The sequence below is a fragment of the Schistocerca cancellata genome, chromosome 5 (genome assembly GCF_023864275.1).
Source record: "Schistocerca cancellata isolate TAMUIC-IGC-003103 chromosome 5, iqSchCanc2.1, whole genome shotgun sequence".
Taxonomy (NCBI): domain Eukaryota; kingdom Metazoa; phylum Arthropoda; class Insecta; order Orthoptera; family Acrididae; genus Schistocerca; species Schistocerca cancellata.
Window position 1 is genome coordinate 439,819,649 of NC_064630.1, and position 20,198 is coordinate 439,839,846.

General features: G+C 37.4%; 1 protein-coding gene across 2 annotated transcripts in view; it reads right to left on the reverse strand.

Moving 5' to 3' along the window:
* LOC126187909 (sodium-dependent nutrient amino acid transporter 1-like) overlaps positions 1–20,198 on the reverse strand; it is a 157,566-nt gene that overhangs the window by 14,774 nt on the left and 122,594 nt on the right. For both annotated transcript variants that reach the window (XM_049929262.1, XM_049929263.1), the window contains 9 exons: positions 18,976–19,112; positions 16,375–16,412; positions 13,785–13,877; positions 13,476–13,641; positions 12,873–12,976; positions 5,832–6,072; positions 3,435–3,560; positions 2,358–2,457; positions 2,171–2,268 (listed from right to left, as the gene is read on the reverse strand). In XM_049929262.1, coding sequence (XP_049785219.1) covers positions 2,171–2,268; positions 2,358–2,457; positions 3,435–3,560; positions 5,832–6,072; positions 12,873–12,976; positions 13,476–13,641; positions 13,785–13,877; positions 16,375–16,412; positions 18,976–19,112 — 1,103 coding nt within the window. The remainder of the gene's footprint in view (positions 1–2,170; positions 2,269–2,357; positions 2,458–3,434; positions 3,561–5,831; positions 6,073–12,872; positions 12,977–13,475; positions 13,642–13,784; positions 13,878–16,374; positions 16,413–18,975; positions 19,113–20,198) is intronic.

Genomic DNA, 20,198 nt, shown 5'->3' on the forward strand with positions numbered 1-20,198 from the left:
AATACTTTTTTACATGGTATGCTCTTACTTTCAGTATGTGCAGTGCTGATGTCTACTCTTGTCTTAGTTACATTTTTTGCTGTCAAAACTGAATCACAAAACAATCAACACTAGTCAAATCTGATTAAAATTGTGTTTACTAACTTTAGTATTACAGTGATAATCAGACCAGCAGGCTTAGATTTGCCAAAATGGCAAAATTTTGCATTTATTGTCAGGTAACTTTGCAGTCATGTGAAAAAACTGTACTTCATAGAAATCTGTGAAATGTTACTTCTACATTTATACTCTGTAAACCACTATGAAGTGCATGGTGTTTCCCATGTTACCATGTATTAGGTCTTCTTCCCAACCCACTTGCATATCCAGTGTAGTATGAACAACTTCTTACATTCTTCTGGGCATCATATAATTAGTCTACAATAGCTCTATGGTCCCTATGGGAGTGATTTTATTCCTGGATTTCTCACTTAAAGCTGGTTCTTCAAACTTTGCAAGTAGGCTTTTGTATCGTAATTTGTGTCCATTTTCAGTCATATTCCAGTTTAAAATTTTTCCACCATCTTCAAGTCAAACCTAGGACTATCCATGTTGACTTCCTTTGTTTATATGCAATATCTCCTGGTAATCCTATCTGATGTGGATGATACACATGAGCCATATTCTATGATATGGTCAAACTGATTGCATTTTGCCAGCATCCCACCAATGAACCAAAGTCTGCCATCAGTTTTACCTATGACATAGCCTATGTGGTAAGTCCACTTCCATACAAGTCAGTTTTACCTATGACATAGCCTATGTGGTAAGTCCACTTCCATACAAGTTTTAACACCCTGATAATTGTAAGAGTTAACCGATTCCAGTTGAGACCCATTGGTGTTATAGTCATGGGGTACTATCCTTTTTTTCCTTATTTTGTGAAGTGCACAGTTGTACATTTATGATTATTTAAAGCAATCTGTGAACTTTCCACCACTTTGAAATCTTATGAAATCCTGACTGAATATTTTTACAGCTTTTTGGGACACATCCAAAGTTAATTCTATATCTGTTAATGACTCCATTCAAGATAAGCTGCATTCTTCCTACCAACAAATCGCCAAGCCAGTCACAAATTTTATTTTATACATAATATTCCTACAGTACAGAGTTAAATGCTTCTTGGAAGACAAAGAATACTGCATCTATCTGACTGCCTTGATCCATGGTTTGCATGGCATCACATGAGAAAAACAGAAGTTTGGTTCACATAGACTCCATGCTGCTTCTTTGTGGAAGTGAAGTTTAACATTCCAACACCATGAAATTATTGATAAGTGTATAGTTTCATATGCACTGATTTATGGTTGACGAAAGATGTGTTCATTAGACCACTCTTCTTTGTAAGAAATGCAGTGAACACTGGAATATGTCCTTACATGTCTGAGCAACTTTCAAGTGCCCGGACAGAATTTTCAACCACAACTGCTCTTTCAATGTTGTGCACTATCATTTGCAGAAAACATCATTTTGATATCTTGAATTGATTCTGAGATTTGACAATTGTTATAACCACATGATTCGTAATATGAAAGTACATTAATATGTGCATCGCTTTGACAATTCTTCAGATATAAAATCCAATAGCTTGAGAACAAAATGAGATATTGTTCAACTCTAAATTTTAAATAAAAATTCAATATCTTGTCTACTGCAATGTATGAGCTATAGCTCAATCGCACGAAAAGTTTTTCTAGTTCATTTTTATGTCTGCAAACCCAAAAATTTTTTGCAGTGTTGTATTCAATTTGAAGCAGTGCAGCAAGTATGATGAGTGAAGTAAGTATGATGAGTGATGAAAAGGAATTCATCCTTTATAAAGTGAAGATATCAGACTGTAAATTGTGCAAAAATTAAATTTTATTCACTTTATAGTTTTTGAAAACTCAGATTATGTGTATTTCATATATTTCATATCAGACAGAACACCATCTCTCAGCACAAGCACCAGCATTTGGCAAGCAGTACAACCATGCAGAGAGCTTGTCTGGTGTGCGCGCCCCCATATGTATCCACCACTGATCCTACCATCTATGAAAGTAGGCATATTATCTACCAGCTCTGCTACAATCAGTGCACAGTTAGTTATGCTTTAGTTTCTTTGTAATTATTATCTGCTCATACTCACTATTAGTAGGACTGGAATGATGTACCACATAAGCTTCCAAAGTGGGTTTAATCTGTTACCCTGAAGAAACTCAAAATCATTGTAGACATTTGTGCTACCTGAAAAAAATAAAGAAAATGTCCTACTCATGGACAACACAAATTTAAAAAATACTTGATACTATTCTGTCTACATTATTTGTACTCACCGTATATCCATACTAGCCCTATTAGTTCCAGTGCAGTCAGTGCTATGACAGCTCTTCCAGTAACATAGTGATCAAGGATATGCACAATTTCAAGCTCATTCTGCAAGATTGAAAAATATCTAATTATTTTCAGTTAAAAGTTTGTCAAAGCAATATATTTTACCAGAAGAGATAAATGTGTATGATTGAAAGATAAAACAACAATTTCACCTGTACTTATGGTGACCATCAACATTTCATCTCTTTGTTCTCAATATGCAGCATTCTTCACTTAGAAAAACCTGTAGTGATTTTTTGCTCCCTCTGCCTCATCCAACACCAAAAAAAAACAATTTACTGTGTGCTATTCTTTAATATATTTCCATAAAAAAAGTAAAATGCCTTTGACTTAATGAACATTAGACAAAAGAGCATGTTAGGCAAATCTAATAGATTAGAACATTTTACTAAACACCTTAGTGATGAATAAGATATCAGGCAGTTTTGAAAGGCGATTTGCTCACATCTCTTCTTTAGCTAACCTAGAGGGGTACCTGTGCACCCTCTCCCTGCCATCCAAACCTTCTAAATTTATGTTTAGAGTAGCCCATTTGACAGAAAAAGTGCAGGCTGCTGACAAGTGGCGTAGTGATAGTTTTATGTTGAGAGAACTACAATGAACACAAAAGCCATATATTCCACAATTTCTTTGTACCCAGTAAACTGTTACATGTCCCATTGTTGCTGTTAACTGGTTATTGATGTTTTGGAATATCTGGAATATTTTCTTGGTTGGATATGTCTGCTGAATTATCTCAAGTGCACCATTTGGCAAGAATGACCAAGCATTTGAGGGAGTATACCGCAACATTCCCATTGAAGTACATTATAGAAATAATATATTTTTACATAATATTTCACAGAATTATGTTAGAAGTTGACCTGAGGTTAAGATTTCTTCAAATTATGCATTTTGAGACCACTAATTAGTGTAACACACACACACACACACACACACACACACACACACACACACACACACACACACACAGACAGACAGACAGACAGAGAACTTTTGTAATCTATATGCATACATACCAATAGGAAGCACGGTATTCCAATAGCTCCCATAACGAAACATGTTAAAATGACTGTCTGCCACCATCTACAACGCTTACTCATTTCACCACATATGCCCAGTGTCACGGCAATGGAAAATGAACACTAGAACAAAATTTAAAATTAGAATACACCAAAACTTCTCTCTTTCAAATGACAATGAAAAATAAATCAAAATAAGTGACCGAATTCACCATAATGAATTGCCATAAAGTTGCTTAGAAACTAAATTAAGTAAAATGCTATATACACTGTAAAAGATCATAAATTAAGTTTGTTCTGCAGAGTAAGCTCTGTAATGTAACCACCTGAAATTCTAGATTAAATAAAAATTTGAAATTTTCAAAACTATATGTGGAAGAAGACAAAGTAATTCTCATGCGTAAAATATTGAGTAGATCAGCATTAGTTTCAATTGGCTGTTACTATACTGTACAAATCTATCCTGCAACAGTTGCTTCTGTATGTAACTGTTTAGTGACTCATTCCATGTCCCTGTAGGTTCTGTCTGCTTCAAGATAATGAAAAGGAAAGTGTACGCATCGAGCTATAATACCATTCAAGCAGCTAGACGAGTATTTTCTTTGAGAAAAAGTCCTAACCACAACACATTTTTATGTCTTTGGTGATTAAGTAGATTTGGTTGTTATGCCCCATAACTTTACAGCTAGGAATTCTCAACTTTCTAAAATAGTAGTCCATAACTCAGAAGATACATGTCCTAGAGTACTGATACGCAAGGCAATGGGACTTTTTGCAAAGGAAGTCTAATGTGATGACCTTTAATAGTTCTTAATATATAAAATATAAAAAAATAAAAATCATATTCCTGCTGGGTGCTTAACAATGATAGATTGGTGGCCCTTCTAGAGCAATGCAGGACAGAGGACATAACTCTCAAAAAAAAGAAAAAAAGGAAGGGGAGTTTTAATAGTTTGCACATTAACTTTCCAAATTTGGAGAAATCACAGGAAACCTTGCCCTTTTTACCTGTACAAATGTGCTATCAGTAACTGTGCTTCCATCGAATCTGGCTGAAAAGTTGTTGTGTAAAGTAGGCTATTTTAAATGGTTATGTCTACACCACGTTTATAGTCCAAAACAATTTAATTAAATAACATACTGTACATGGCCAGTTTGAGTCCTGTTTACTATTATCTATCCACAGATAACGGGCAAGCCAATTACTACATTCAACTGATGTCCTATAATAATGACAATTGTTTGAGTACAGTAACCCAACATAAATACACAGATTCACAAAAATTAGTGTGTGGCAAGGAAGTAATTAACACATTCACAAATTACTCTGTCCTCTGAAGTAGCTACTCATTGAAATGAAAACAATGCATGCAGAAAGAATAATTTGAAAGTACCATAATTCACAGTTGAACACTATTGTCAAAATTTGCAGACAGTATTTTTAAAAGATTACCACATTTTATGAAGTTGATTACAAGTTCACAGTTGATCATAGGAAACAGTCATTGTATAGATTCTGACATGGATTTTGGATCAAATTCAGCACCATGTGCAAGTTGTAATTTGTGTTAACTCATCTGCAGTATACAGAGCAAAGGGTACAGATATTGCTCACATAAACTTCCTCATACCGACTAAAATGACTCCAAAAAAGTTCCTTTTATCAGTTTACAATAATTAATACTACTCTCAGATATTGTTGTCCAGTGTCCTTTTACAAGTTACAATTAGACATTTACATTCCTGATAAAGTGAATATTGTAGAGAGATTCTTCTTAATGTGAAATTTTACATACAACAATAACTGCTATTTAACTATGCTACCTGATTTGCCAAAATGTGGGTTTCTACTTCAGTAGCAGTTTTTTATACTATAACGCAAACTACTCTGAAACTAAATGAGGGCAAAAGTCATTACCACATTTCCAATTTTAGCCATATAGTTGCTGTAATTATCCATCAGTCTTTTTCCTCTACTCTACCCAAAAGTTAGTAACTGGGTATACGTTGACACTGAACAATGATAAAGTTTTATATTACTGGTAATTTGAAATTAGCACAGTTTTTAGGTAATCTAATCACACATTTGAATTCCAGTTAATCAAAAGCATGTAATGTATGATAAAGATGGCAAAGCCATGAGATTTTCAATGCTGTGCATATGCCGTGATAATCTCCAAGATACTTGAAAATAAATAAAAAATTTTTGGGGGGGAGGGGGGTGGGAGGGAGGAAATCCACTTGCTTTGTTACAACCTGCTAAATACCACAAAAACACCACACACATGGCAAGAAACAAAATAAAATTATGTCCACAAATATTAACAAAAAGCAGTCCAGTCACTTCAACAGATAAATTTCAACTATAGTAAATACTATACTAAGAAACCTTACCACAGACAGAAGCCCCGAAGCAACAATGGCAAGGAAAATAAACACAGCCCATATCTGCTCTGAAGAACTCATCACATTTGTTGATGCAGTATATGCAAGTGTCAAGAACCACACTTCAGAGAAAAATGGTTCATTAGTTTGTATGTTAGCAGATGTAGTCAACTGCCCCTGCCATAACACTGCTATGACTACACTTGCCAATCCCACAACCAGTGACAGCAAAATCTGTGAGAAAGACAACCTGTAAAAGAAAAAGGTGCTGTTACACAAAACAATATGCAACATTCACTCTTTTTAAAAAATGATTGCATCACATGCCATCAACTTTGTGGATACAATTAGCTTTATTATCAGTGCATTTATCTAAGCTATAAATACATTCCAGTTTGATCACAACAGAACTGTAATCATGCTAATGAATTATATCTGGCTGTAGATGAGTTTTCTCCAAACCTTATATTTTTTTAGTCACGAATGGAAATATTTTTGTCTTAAAAGTGTCCAGTATAGCAATAACCTGTTAAGTATAGTGAAAACCTATTAGAGAAGAGAAATGTTTGCTTTTGACTTATTTATAATGCACCCTGCTTAAGAAATTCCTGTCCAAACTACTGAGGGACACAAAAAGTGGAAATGAAATCTGTGTCATGACAGAGTCCCCAAGTGTTGCAGTATCATGACAGAGTCCCCAAGTGTTGCAGTATCATGACAGAGTCCCCAAGTGTTGCAGTATCATGACAGAGTCCCCAAGTGTTGCAGTATCATGACAGAGTCCCCAAGTGTTGCAGTATCATGACAGAGACCCCAAGTGTTGCAGTATCATGACAGAGACCCCAAGTGTTGCAGTATCATGACAGAGACCCCAAGTGTTGCAGTATCATGACAGAGACCCCAAGTGTTGCAGTATCATGACAGAGACCCCAAGTGTTGCAGTATCATGACAGAGACCCCAAGTGTTGCAGTATCATGACAGAGACCCCAAGTGTTGCAGTATCATGACAGAGACCCCAAGTGTTGCAGTATCATGACAGAGACCCCAAGTGTTGCAGTATCATGACAGAGACCCCAAGTGTTGCAGTATCATGACAGAGACCCCAAGTGTTGCAGTATCATGACAGAGACCCCAAGTGTTGCAGTATCATGACAGAGACCCCAAGTGTTGCAGTATCATGACAGAGACCCCAAGTGTTGCAGTATCATGACAGAGACCCCAAGTGTTGCAGTATCATGACAGAGACCCCAAGTGTTGCAGTATCATGACAGAGACCCCAAGTGTTGCAGTATCATGACAGAGACCCCAAGTGTTGCAGTATCTGATGGTTCCACAGAAATCCCTGTACATATAAGATTTAATAACTATAAACAGTACCTCCATTACGACAGATGTCATCTATTCTACATCATGAAGTCTGTCCCCTATGCTCGTAATTACTCTCGGGTATTGTGCCTCCTGTGGAAAGCAGGAGCTATTGAAATACACTGATAACTGTAACAGAATCTTTTTAGCAAGAATATTATGTCTGGCTAGTCCAGAAACAGACATTTCACACCATTTCTTCCCATCAACAAACACACTGCCACTGTCAATCAGGCACTGCCCACAGCCCCCCCCCCCCCCCCCACCACCACCACCCACTGCCCCCCCTCCCCCTGCTAGGAAGTAGCAAGGATTTTGTCAAAGGTCTGATTTGTTATAACATAACTTAAAAAGGCTCATGTTTTTCATTTATTATGAAAACAGATTATTTATTTATCATCATCATCATCATCATCATCATCATCCTTCTTCTTCATGATCATCATCAACAACTGCCAAATAAGAAATATTTAATTGTACATTTGAGTAGTTCTCAGATTTTATTTGCTAAAATGATAACTGAACTCTATGGCCTAACAAATTAAGCTAATCCTCCAATATGAGGTTCATTGTCGCAGAGCAGAAAAAATCTTAATGTTGGATTGAATAACAAAGTTAAATGGGTTCAAATCTATTTTGACAATAACTATCTTTCTCCTACTACTATGCTATATTTAAATCTGAAACCAAGTCAGAATTGCTACAGCTCATCAAAGCATTCCAAGTTCCTCAATTCACTCTCAAATTTTATTAAAGTATGTTTCACTTAATTAAAATTCAGTTTCCTTAAGTGATGAACTTTTTTTAAATCTATTATTCAGCAGTCCACTTTAAACTATAGCAACCAAATTTATTTATAAAACAAAACAAAATACACGAATACTTTGAGCTACAGTTTTGGAACCTTACCACTGATTCACGCAATGATTTCATCTAGATTTCTAATATATGTGATGTCAATAATGAGGTTGTTATCCATAATAATATGCCTATACAGTCCTTGATGCTAATAAGCTCCTCTAAAATGAATAACTTATGTTGTGTGTATGAGATTTTTTTTTGCAAATGTGTTAGAGTTGTGATGTTTGGACTCAATGTTCCAAAAATTTACAAGGTATTTCACAGTACAACATTGTTCTTGTAGTAAAACTTGAAGACATGATAGTATCAACATTCCACAAGCGAGCAATCTTTATGCACAGATACACAATATGAAAGGGGATCGCTAGCTGCCTTCCAATGCAAATATTGCTGAACTACACATATTTTAGAAATATTATTCAAACCAATGTTAAAATTCAATACTGGTCACCTGAAAAATAAATTGGTATTCCCAAATCAAGAAAGGTATTGCTACAAAACTAATGAGAACAAAATTTAAACATTACTTCAGCAATTTATAAACATTACAGTTTGAAGATGATATAACATTTGAAAAAACTCTATAAAAAAAATCTATGAAACTAAGGAACATTAGAAAATATATATATTTATATTTATTTATTCTTTTCTTTTCTTTTCTTTCTTTCTTTCTCTCACTGGTCATACCGGACTGAGTCCATTACCGCAGAAACGTATTTTCGCCATCTGTCCGTCTTGGGGCTATTTCCTTCCATTCACCTTCAATAACAAGGCTCCTCAAATTGGCCTTCACATTGTCCTTCCATCTATGCCTCCGTCTCCCCACAGGACGTTTTCCCCTCCAAGTGTCCTACCAGTACTTCTGCGTGCTGCCCTGCCCTCATCCATTCCAGCTACGTGACCCGCCATCGCAGCCTACGTGATTTAATAATATTGATTATGTCAGGGCTTGAATAGAGTTCGTGAACCTCTTTGTTATGCAGTTTTCGCCACACTCTGCTAACATCATCACTTTTTGCTCCAAAAATTTTCCTCAAAATTTTGTTTTCAAATACTCGAAACGGCTTTTCATTTTGCACAGTGAGAGACAAAGTCTCACACCCATACAGCATAACTGGCAGAATAATAGTTTTGTATATTCTAACCTGTAAATTCCTAGACAATATCCATGATGAAAGTAATCTATTCAGTGATAAGTAGCAACGCATCTCCCGCCCGTAATCTCTTCTTCAGTTTGGATTCAAATCTCATTTCTCGAAGTGATGTCCATGCCTAGATACCTAAATGTGTTCACTTTTTCAAAGTGCATGTCTCCAACTCTTAACATTTCCTGATCTACTGCTGTTGGCATTCTAGTAGTAACCAGGTATTTAGTTTTGTCTTCACTTATCCTTAGACCTACATCTTCACTAGCCTTGATTAACGCATTCGCATGTGCTGTTACAGATTCTTTTCTATCGCTAAAGATGTTTAGATCATCGGCATACCCTAATATCTTAATATTTCCATTTAACTCCATGCCCTAAGAATTATCTGCTGCTATTCGTACAATATATTCTAGGACTAAATTAAAAAGTAGCGGAGACAGGGCATCTCCCTGCTCAAGTCCGTTCTTTATTACAAATTCTTCTGACTCCAATTTCCCCACGCGTACTCTACCTTTTGTGTTTTTCAAACTCGATTCTAGAAGTCTAACATACTTCTTTGGTACTCCAAGTTCCAAAAGAATTCTGTAGAATTTTGATTGCAATACTGAATCATATGCTTTTGTAAAATCTATGAAAAGATTTTGAACTGGTTTATTGTATTCCCATTTATTTTCCAAAATCTGACACAGGATGAATATTTGGTCTATAGTTGATCTGTTCCTCCGAAAGCCAGCTTGGTAATCCCCCACAATTTCATCTGCATATGGTGTAAGCCTGCTTAGCAGAATATTTGAGAAAATTTTGGAACCTACTGGTAATAGTGATATCCCTCTATAATTACTATAATCCATTTTGTCGCCCTTCTTAAAAATTGGGATCAGAATCTACTCCTACCACTCTTCAGGTATCATATCCGAGTTCCATACTTTAGTTATCACTTTGTGAACTACTTCCACCAATTTCTGGCCCCCATTTTTTAACTAATTCTGCAGTTATGCAATCTGATCCTGGTGCTTTATGGTTTTTCAATTTGTTGATTGCATCTCTTACTTCTTTAACATTGGCTCAGGTATCTGGGGTTCTGCTGTATGTATTTTGTACGCCTGCTCATTTCCTGCTTCCTGGTGTACATTTAATAGATGCTCAAAATACGTCATCCATTTACTTAATATGGGACTGGGCTCTGTCAGTCTTCCCCCGGCATCCCCTTGAAATTCATTTGTCCTAGCCTTGAAGCCCTTCCTATACCCATTTATGTCTAGGTAAAGTTCCCTAATGTTTTTTGTTTTACTGTTTGTTACCATTTTTTTAATTTGATTGTTCAAATAATCCCTCTTCTTTGCCCATAGCCTACGACCAACTTCCTTTCTCATGTTCAAGAACTCCTCTCGTTTTCTGTCTCCCATTCTATCCCAATCTAATCGTGCTTTTCTGCTTTCCTCTACCAATTTCCTGCATTCCTCATCAAACCACAGTTTCCTCCTGTTGTTCTTAATTGTACCTATTTTGACCTTCGCTACCTCTTTGATATTATTCCTCACAGTGATCCACTGTTTATTTACATCCTCGTTTTGATCTTCATGTGTCCTGAGAGCATCAAACCGATTTTAAATTTCTATCATGTACCTTCTTCTAAAGTTTTCATAATTTAGCTTGTCAGTGTCAAACCTAACAAGTTCTGCATTGTGACACCTTGATGTTGCTGTAGATAGCCGTTGGTGAACTTTGGCAACTACAAGAAAATGATCAGAATCACGGTCTGCTCCCCTGAAAGCCCTAACATTTTCTATACTAGTGTGCCATCTCCGATCTACAAGAACATGATCAGTTTGGTTTCAGGTATGTCCATCTGGAGAGACCCAACCCGCTGCCCGGGCCAGCATATTCTCCAGATCTCTCACCAATTGAAAAGTCATGTCCATAGTGGCCGAGCAACTGGCTCGTCACAATACGCCAGTCACTACTCTTGATGAACTGTGGTGTCGTGTTGAAACTGCATGGACAGCTGTACCTGTACACACCATCCAAGCTCTGTTTGACTCAATGCCCAGGCATATCGAGGCTGTTATTATGGTCAGAGGTGGTTGTTCTGGGTAGTGATTTCTCAGGATCTATGCACCCAAATTGTGTGAAAATGTAATCACATGTCAGTTCTAGTATAATATATTTGTGCAATGAATACCCATTTATCATCTGCATTTCTTATTTGTGTAGCAATTTTAATGGCCAGTAGTGTATTGTAATTTTCTTTTTGTAATAAAACTTATTAATATGACTTGTTTGTTTGATTGTCTAGCGAAATGAGTATTTAGGCTTCCCAGACACTACACCAACACTGAAACATTTTTTATCAATTTCTTTGATTAACATACCCCGTGTAAACAAGAATTCGCTGAATGTCAAGTCAGGTAAATTTTCTTCAGAAAAATGGCTATCATCTTCCAAATTCTCTTGGTGAGATGTACTCTGTTTCTGCCTCAAATTCTTCTCCCAAGTTCATGTAACCCATACCACTCTTGTCTCACTATATGACTTCAGCCTTAGCCTCGTAGATATCTTTATCTATGTGGCTGTCAATTAGTCATAACCAGTCATCATTGGCAAACTCATCTTGCCCCTCTTCAGAAATTTCACCTCGGTTTCCTTTAGGACTTGCGTTGTTGGGGTTGGCTACTTCAATTACTTCAACACTGCCTCTTTGGTACAGAGCTTTCCGTTAATTTGAATAATTTTGAATACAGTAAAACAAACAATATTTAATCATTTACCCACGCTTCAGTCACATAATCATTATGTTAACATCATGTATATTCATTACAGGCAAATTATTTAACTAAAAAAATTTGATGCAGTACAATGAAATGAAAGTATTATTTCCCTACACTATCCATGTCATATAAAATAAGATTATTGATCGAAGATTAGATAGGTATAGCACTAAATCATCTGTTTTACATGAAAGATAATGATTAAATAACTAAGTATTAAAAATGTGTGTGTTGTAATTGAAATTTGTCACCAATTTTCTTAAGTAATGTTAAATTTGTCTTTATGTACCTGTAAGTACCACATAACTAGATGTCAAATAATGGTAGATCCAGGACAGAATACCAACAATGTCATGAAAAAGATAAATTGCTGCTCACTGTACAGAGCAGATGTTGAATTGCAGATACACACAACAAAATGTCTGTCAAAGAAGTAAGCTTTCTGCCAAGAAGGCCTTCCTCAGAATCAGACAACACAACACATGCATGCAAGCGCAAATCACAGACATATGGCTGCTGTCTCTGGTTGCCAAGGCCAGACTAGCCTCAGCAGAGAGAGAGAGAGAGAGAGAGAGAGAGAGAGAGAGAGAGAGAGAGAGAGAGAAAGAAAGAAAGAAAGAGAGAGAGGGGGGGGAGGGGGGGCAGGGGAATTGTTCCAATGAAGGCCTTTCTGGGCTGAAAGCTTGCTTGTTTGACAGTCCTTTCATTGTGCCTATCTGCAACTGTAACTCAGCATCTCCACTATATGGTGTGAAGTATCCTTTTCTTAGTATTGTTACATTCCATTCTGGATTTTCCATTTTTAAAAGATGAGTATTCCATTTTTGGGCCATATGTATCCAAAATAATAAACAGGATCAAATCATTGAACACTGGTAACAGAACTGGTAGGGTGAATGTTAATTACCATAGAGCACTGTGCTTGGGGTATATTATGCCAGCCTGTGTGCTGATGCTTGCAAATCCAAGGTGGGAAGAGAAGAACATCTGTACAAGGGCCATGTACCACACCTGAAAAGTAGAAATTAATTTATTGGCCTGTAGAACATCATAAATTTGGTTCTCAGATCATCAAAAAAGTCATAACAAAAATATAACTGTCTTCTTTCATACTGCAACCAGTGGAGATACATCGACAATACTCATTAACATGTCACGCCATACATCAAATGCTACATTTCTAATGTTAATCTTTCAGTAAATTACCGGTCCTCGCATCAGAATAAGCCAGAAGTATATCATTTCCATCAGAACCACATCTATCATGGTTTTCCATCATCATTTTCAGAGAAATTTTATGGTTTCTTATAAAAATAAGATTGTCTAAGGTATAACTTACAGACACTTACAGACAAATGATTTCATACAGTCTCCCATTAGTAAACAACAAAAATAACATCTGTATTCTCAAACAAATCTCAAAATCTGAGAGACCCTTCTCTCAAAAAATTGAAAAATGATAACTGACAAAGCTATTTAAAAAAATTGAAATATTTGAAATTCCACTTACCCTAAAGTCCAATAGGCTATTCCAGTCAACTTTTAGAAATTCTTTGAGACCAGCAATATCTGTGTCTCTAAGAAATGATTCAAATAGGAGTGCAGCCAGGACAGAAATAATAAACAAGAAGAGTACTGATGCTGCTACCCTGTATGACTGCTTTGATCCACATATGCTAGAAAGAGAAATATGAGTGAATATCATTCAAATAACATTTAAAAGTAATTTAATGAAATTAGTTAAGTCATCAACTTAACCTGTAAAAAAAGGGAAGTATCTCACACTATCTTAGGCCAGTTTAGTGACAGTTTTACTTACCACACTGTGCGGATTATCCAGAACAAGAACAACAAAGCAGCTAAGATTCCAAACCAGAGTGGATCCATCTGCACTGGTGTGAGGAAAGTATCCCTACAATGAGGAAAAATTCTTTATTGTATTTTTCTGAGCAGCTCATTTCATGGGCTGAGACACAAAATACACTCCTGGAAATGGAAAAAAGAACACATTGACACCGGTGTGCCAGACCCACCATACTTGCTCCGGACACTGCGAGAGGGCTGTACAAGCAATGATCACACGCACGGCACAGCGGACACACCAGGAACCGCGGTGCTGGCCGTCGAATGGCGCTAGCTGCGCAGCATTTGTGCACCGCCGCCGTCAGTGTCAGCCAGTTTGCCGTGGCATACGGAGCTCCATCGCAGTCTTTAACACTGGTAGCATGCCGCGACAGCGTGGACGTGAATCGTATGTGCAGTTGACGGACTTTGAGCGAGGGCGTATAGTGGGCATGCGGGAGGCCGGGTGGACGTACCGCCGAATTGCTCTACACGTGGGGCGTGAGATCTCCACAGTACATCGATGTTGTCGCCAGTGGTCGGCGGAAGGTGCACGTGCCCGTCGACCTGGGACCGGACCGCAGCGACGCTCGGATGCACGCCAAGACCGTAGGATCCTACGCAGTGCCGTAGGGGACCGCACCGCCACTTCCCAGCAAATTAGGGACACTGTTGCTCCTGGGGTATCGGCGAGGACCATTCGCAACCGTCTCCATGAAGCTGGGCTACGGTCCCGCACACCGTTAGGCCGTCTTCCGCTCACGCCCCAACATCGTGCAGCCCGCCTCCAGTGGTGTCGTGACAGGCGTGAATGGAGGGACGAATGGAGATGTGTCGTCTTCAGCGATGAGAGTCGCTTTTGCCTTGGTGCCAATGATGGTCGTATGCGTGTTTGGCGCCGTGCAGGTGAGCGCCACAATCAGGACTGCATACGACCGATGCACACAGGGCCAACACCCGGCATCATGGTGTGGGCCGTACACCACTGGTGATCGTCGAGGGGACACTGAATAGTGCACGGTACATCCAAACTGTCATCGAACCCATCGTTCTACCATTCCTAGACCGGCAAGGGAACTTGCTGTTCCAACAGGACAATGCACGTCCGCATGTATCCCGTGCCACCCAACGTGCTCTAGAAGGTTTAAGTCAACTACCCTGGCCAGCAAGATCTCCGGATCTGTCCCCCATTGAGCATGACTGGATGAAGCGTCGTCTCACGCGGTCTGCGCGTCCAGCACGAACGCTGGTCCAACTGAGGCGCCAGGTGGAAATGGCATGGCAAGCCGTTCCACAGGACTACATCCAGCATCTCTACGATCGTCTCCATGGGAGAATAGCAGCCTGCATTGCTGCGAAAGGTGGATATACACTGTACTAGTGCCGACATTGTGCATGCTCTGTTGCCTGTGTCTATGTGCCTGTGGTTCTGTCAGTGTGATCATGTGATGTATCTGACCCCAGGAATGTGTCAATAAAGTTTCCCCTTCCTGGGACAATGAATTCACGGTGTTCTTATTTCAATTTCCAGGAGTGTACTTTAGCACAGATGTCTAGTTCAAAATTATGTAAGTCTATAGACTTCCATAAGCATTGACATTGCTGGTAAAATATCTTCCGAATCATTAAGCCACATCATACACCTCTTCAAACTACTTCAATTCTCTACATTTCAAGTACTTTAGTTTTAATAGAAATATGACACAGTCAAACAACTACAACTCTAAAGATTTTACCGTCAATACATAGATATCATATTTTATCTTAATAGTTTTCAAAAGTGTTTAAGGTATGCTAAGAGAAGTGGACTATTACTCCTATTTACAATCCTGGTTCACTTGGAGACAGACAGCATGGATAACATTTGGGTGGATGCACAATTTTCCATACGCTGTTTTCTGAAGCGGACAATATGATAGTTTTTGCAAAAGTACTAAGCTTCTCCAATGAAGTTCACAGTATTAATGAAGGCAATTTCAGATTTTGGTTACATTCTATCAAAGACATTTAAGTTTATTTACTTATTTACTCATTTGTAAGTGCTGTCTAATGGAAAACTTCCAGAAATGAGGATTTAATCTAGTTGTAGTCTGTCAAGTAAATACAGCTACAATTAACTGTTTGTGAGATGTGTATTTATAACTGCCATCAAAGATAGGCAGCATACGCTGTTTGTCACTAACACCACACTCGTTCTCACTTAAAAATTCTACAAATATCAGGTATCTCTAAAGACATTTGAACTATTTTACTATCCCAAAAATTGCTTTGTTCTTAAATTTTAATTGCTGGTGCAAGCTTTAAGATCAGTACATATTACATGTTTTGAATGCTACCTCTCAGTGATGTACTATAATCCAAATTTAGGATACTGTATTCAAGATTGCTACATTTTATGAACAACAGTCTAGTATAATGACAATTTATCCATCCTATCACACTTTACAATTCTTATAAGTTTACAAATTAAGTGAATTTCTATCCACAGGTGTAATGTTGTAACACAGAATAAAAACTTGGAACTTTTCATTTAGTTTGAAAAGGGGGAAGAAGAAGAAAAAACTTACTGTAAGCAGTCCTCAGCAGGAAATCCAATTTCGCTATTCTGCAAAAATAAAAGAAAATGCCAGGTTTAATACACCATGGAAAGTGAATCCTAAAACTACTTTACAAAAATTGTGAAGGTGGATGCATTTCACTTTTTTAAAAAAAAAAACCCTCAATAGTGACTGTAAAAAAATTCACACAGCCAGTTTAGTGCTGACATATACATGTGTAATGAAAGAATGTACACTTCAGCGATCACCTGGAAAGGTATTCCAAAACTTACGATTCTTGTCCCTCTTACCCATGCCAATCTAGGAATGCTTGACTAATCCTAACCAGAACTTCATGGCACACATTCTTGAAAAGAGGTTCGGCCTATGGTGTCTATTGTGTATTACAATATGTACAGAATGTAATAATAATAATAATAATAATAATGAATATATGATATTTGGAAAATTACAGCCTTATTGTATTATTCATTGTTCTCACTGTGTTGTTACTGAATGTAAGGAATGGTGTCTAACAAAAATGTGTGGTAGCAATAAAGAAGGAACCAATGTGTAGAAGAAGTTGATTGGTTGAAGGGGGAGGGGGGGGGGGGAGAGAGAGAGAGAGAGAGAGAGAGAGAGAGAGAGAGAGAGAGAGAGAGAGAGAGAGAGAGAGAGAGAGAGATAATAGGGGAAGATCAGCAGATGTCATGGAAGGAGGACAACAGAAATAGAAACAGATAAGAAGACCATTAATAGTTTACAGTGTAACAGAGGCAGTGGTTCACTACTGCACAGAAGGAGAACAGTTGGGATATGTCAAGGAGGAAAGAAAGCATCATAGTAAAAATATTTTTCTCTTACAAATATTGATGTCTTAAATTAGATTATATAGTACCAAGATTTACATTATGAAAAATTACTGGTTCTGGTTTTTCTTAATTTATGCTTTATAAATGCTTTCACAGAACTCTATGCATCTTTGTCTTTATTATTGTTATCTTCAACTACTGAAGTTTTAATGGCATTTTTTCTGAAGGACAATCACAAAATACATGTTTTCTGTGCCAATATAACTGCCAGTCTCCACTTTAATTAAGAATGGGGAAACAATTCTAAGAATGTTACAAATACAGAAGGACAATATCATTAAAACAAATGGAAAGTTCATGAAAATGTTAAGCAGTTTGCAGAACTATGACAAATTTGTGATTCTAAAATAGCATTGTAAAGTAAATGTAAATAATTTTTTCAAATGCTGTACAAAGCAAATTGTTATGAGCACAGAGCACACATTTTGGAAGACAGACTGCAAATTTCATTAAATGACAAGGTCACTAGTGTTACATTAGCCAAACACGTCTTTTTTTTTTTTTTTTTTTTTTTTAATACACTAACACAACAGCTGACTTATCTATTCTACCCTCTCACAGAATATTTTCAGCGTGCTTTGATGCTAAAGCTGTTTCAAGCATCCATCAACAGGTAGACAACATCTTCCAATTAAAATATACAGAAGCCTCACATAACAATATGAGGTCATAAGGATATTATCAAAAAGTACATTTTTGAGAAGGTTGAATTTAACTAAATTTGACGAAACTTAAATGCTTACCAAAAGTTTGGGTAGCTGAACTATCAACAGAGAATCTAATCCAATCTAATCAAAAATTCATGAACATGATTGAGAAGGAGTTACCAAAATGTGTGTATCTGTCTGTTCCTCATATAGGGAATAGTTTTTGCAGTAATATATTGTATTAAAATAATTATGAACAAAGTCCACTGTCTGGGATTAGGCAAGCTGTTGATAAGGATCTGTATGGCAGCAGCTATCAATTGTAAATGTGAAAAATCACTAGGGAAGAAGAAAGAAAAATTATAACCAGCAGAACTGGAACAAGGCAAAGTGAAGCCTAGTTTCTTACTAAATCTTTCAGTTCTGTAGTCAGTAAGTCATCTAAGATTATCTGGATGTTAGATCTTTTTTGGAGACAAGAAATATAACAAAGATCTAGCAAATGTTGCTTATTATCTGTATGTTTAATCCTAACACCAAATGCTTATGGTTTATCTGGTGGTCAATCCAGCACTTATTGTAACTTGTAGTCTTGACAATCATTTATGCATATGAAAAATACCATACAACATGGGGATTTGGAAGCCATGTTAAACTGCAATACCTGCCCTGTAACTGGATAATTAAGGGTGCTGACTGGGCAGAAAAGATGAGGTATACATCACTTCCCAGAAGGCTAACACATAGCAAAGAACTGTCGCATTTAAACAGACTTCCAGGTTAATGAAAGCTTACTTGCAGTAGAGATTTATCCAGTTGACATTGTTAGACTGCCAGTAGTATGGTGCTAATCAGATACAACAAATTACTGATATACAGTGACCTGCAGTGCTTTTGTCTGCCTTATTTCTCCTGCCTCATATTTCATTGTAAAGTTCACAATGCTTTCGTCAGTGAATCTGTCACAGGTCTTTATCATGTGGCTTAAGTTATTTTGTAACTATCCACAACATAATAAATTTAAGTTCATAATGGAGCTTTTAGTTTTTAATGTATACTGGAGATAAAATCAAATGACTTGATTTATTTGATTACAATAAAATATTACTTACATTGTCAGCTGACACACATTCTGAAAATGGAAATGGGCCCTTTGCACTCCACACTGTGTAAAATAGAGCAATTGCTGCACTGAGTGAATAATACAGTCCAGTCAATACACAAAGGAAGAGTTTTGCATAACCAACACCTGTAACAAAGCAAAACGTGACTAAATAACAATTAATAAAGAGGGCCAAAATGGGTGAATACTGCTCGTAACTGCTTACTGCAGTAAGTTTTTCTGATATCATCATGACAAACTTCAGACCACAAAATAATTACAATAACTGAAAGTTTTTCATTGGTTATTAAATTATTTTATCTTAATTGTCAGGTGTACACTCAGACTATATTTTCTAGAACTTAACAAACAAGTTTTGTTCCAATAATTGTGCACATAAAAGGCAACCAATAGTAGTAGTAGTAGTAGTAATAATAATAATAATAATAATAATAATAATTTGTTCTGGCTGGCCGACGTAGGTTCACAATTTGCGCCACTTACTTACACTAGCTGATCTAATCAAACATGTGAAAGTCAATAGAATACTAACAAAGAGATAGAGGGGCTGGCCAGTACTTACCTCAGCTCAGTACAGCCGATAGATACACACAAAACAAAACCAAAAATTTATGTTCCTAGCTTTCGGAACAAATGTTCCTTCATCAGGGAGTAGAGAGGGGAAAGAAAGGGAAGAAGGGAAAGGAGATTCAGTTACTCACAACCCAGGTTATGAAGCAACAGGGAAAGGAAAATGGGGAGGGTAGCAAGGATGGAGGCATGGTTGTCAGAGGGAAGCCAAAGATATTCTACTGTAAGTACTGTGCCAGCTTCAAACCAAAGAGGATGCATACAGAAGTAAAGAGGTATATAGTATAAAGATAAACACAACTATGCAGGATGAAAAGATGCGTGAATGGCTAAGAGGAACGGGAAAGAGGAGAAGACTGAAGAGTAAATGGGAGTGAGGTGGTTTAACGTAGGTTCAGTCCAGGGGGATGGCGGGATGAAAGGATGTGTTGGAGTGCAAGTTCCCATCTCCGCAGTTCAGAGGGACTGGTGTTGGGTGGGAGAAGCCAAATGGCACATACGGTGTAGCAGGTTCCTAGGTCCCTAGAATTATGCTGCAGGGCATGCTCCGCTACTGGGTATTGGGCATCTCCTAGGCGGACAGTTCGTCTGTGTCCGTTCATGCGCTCAGCCAGTTTAGTTGTTGTCATGCCGATGTAAAAG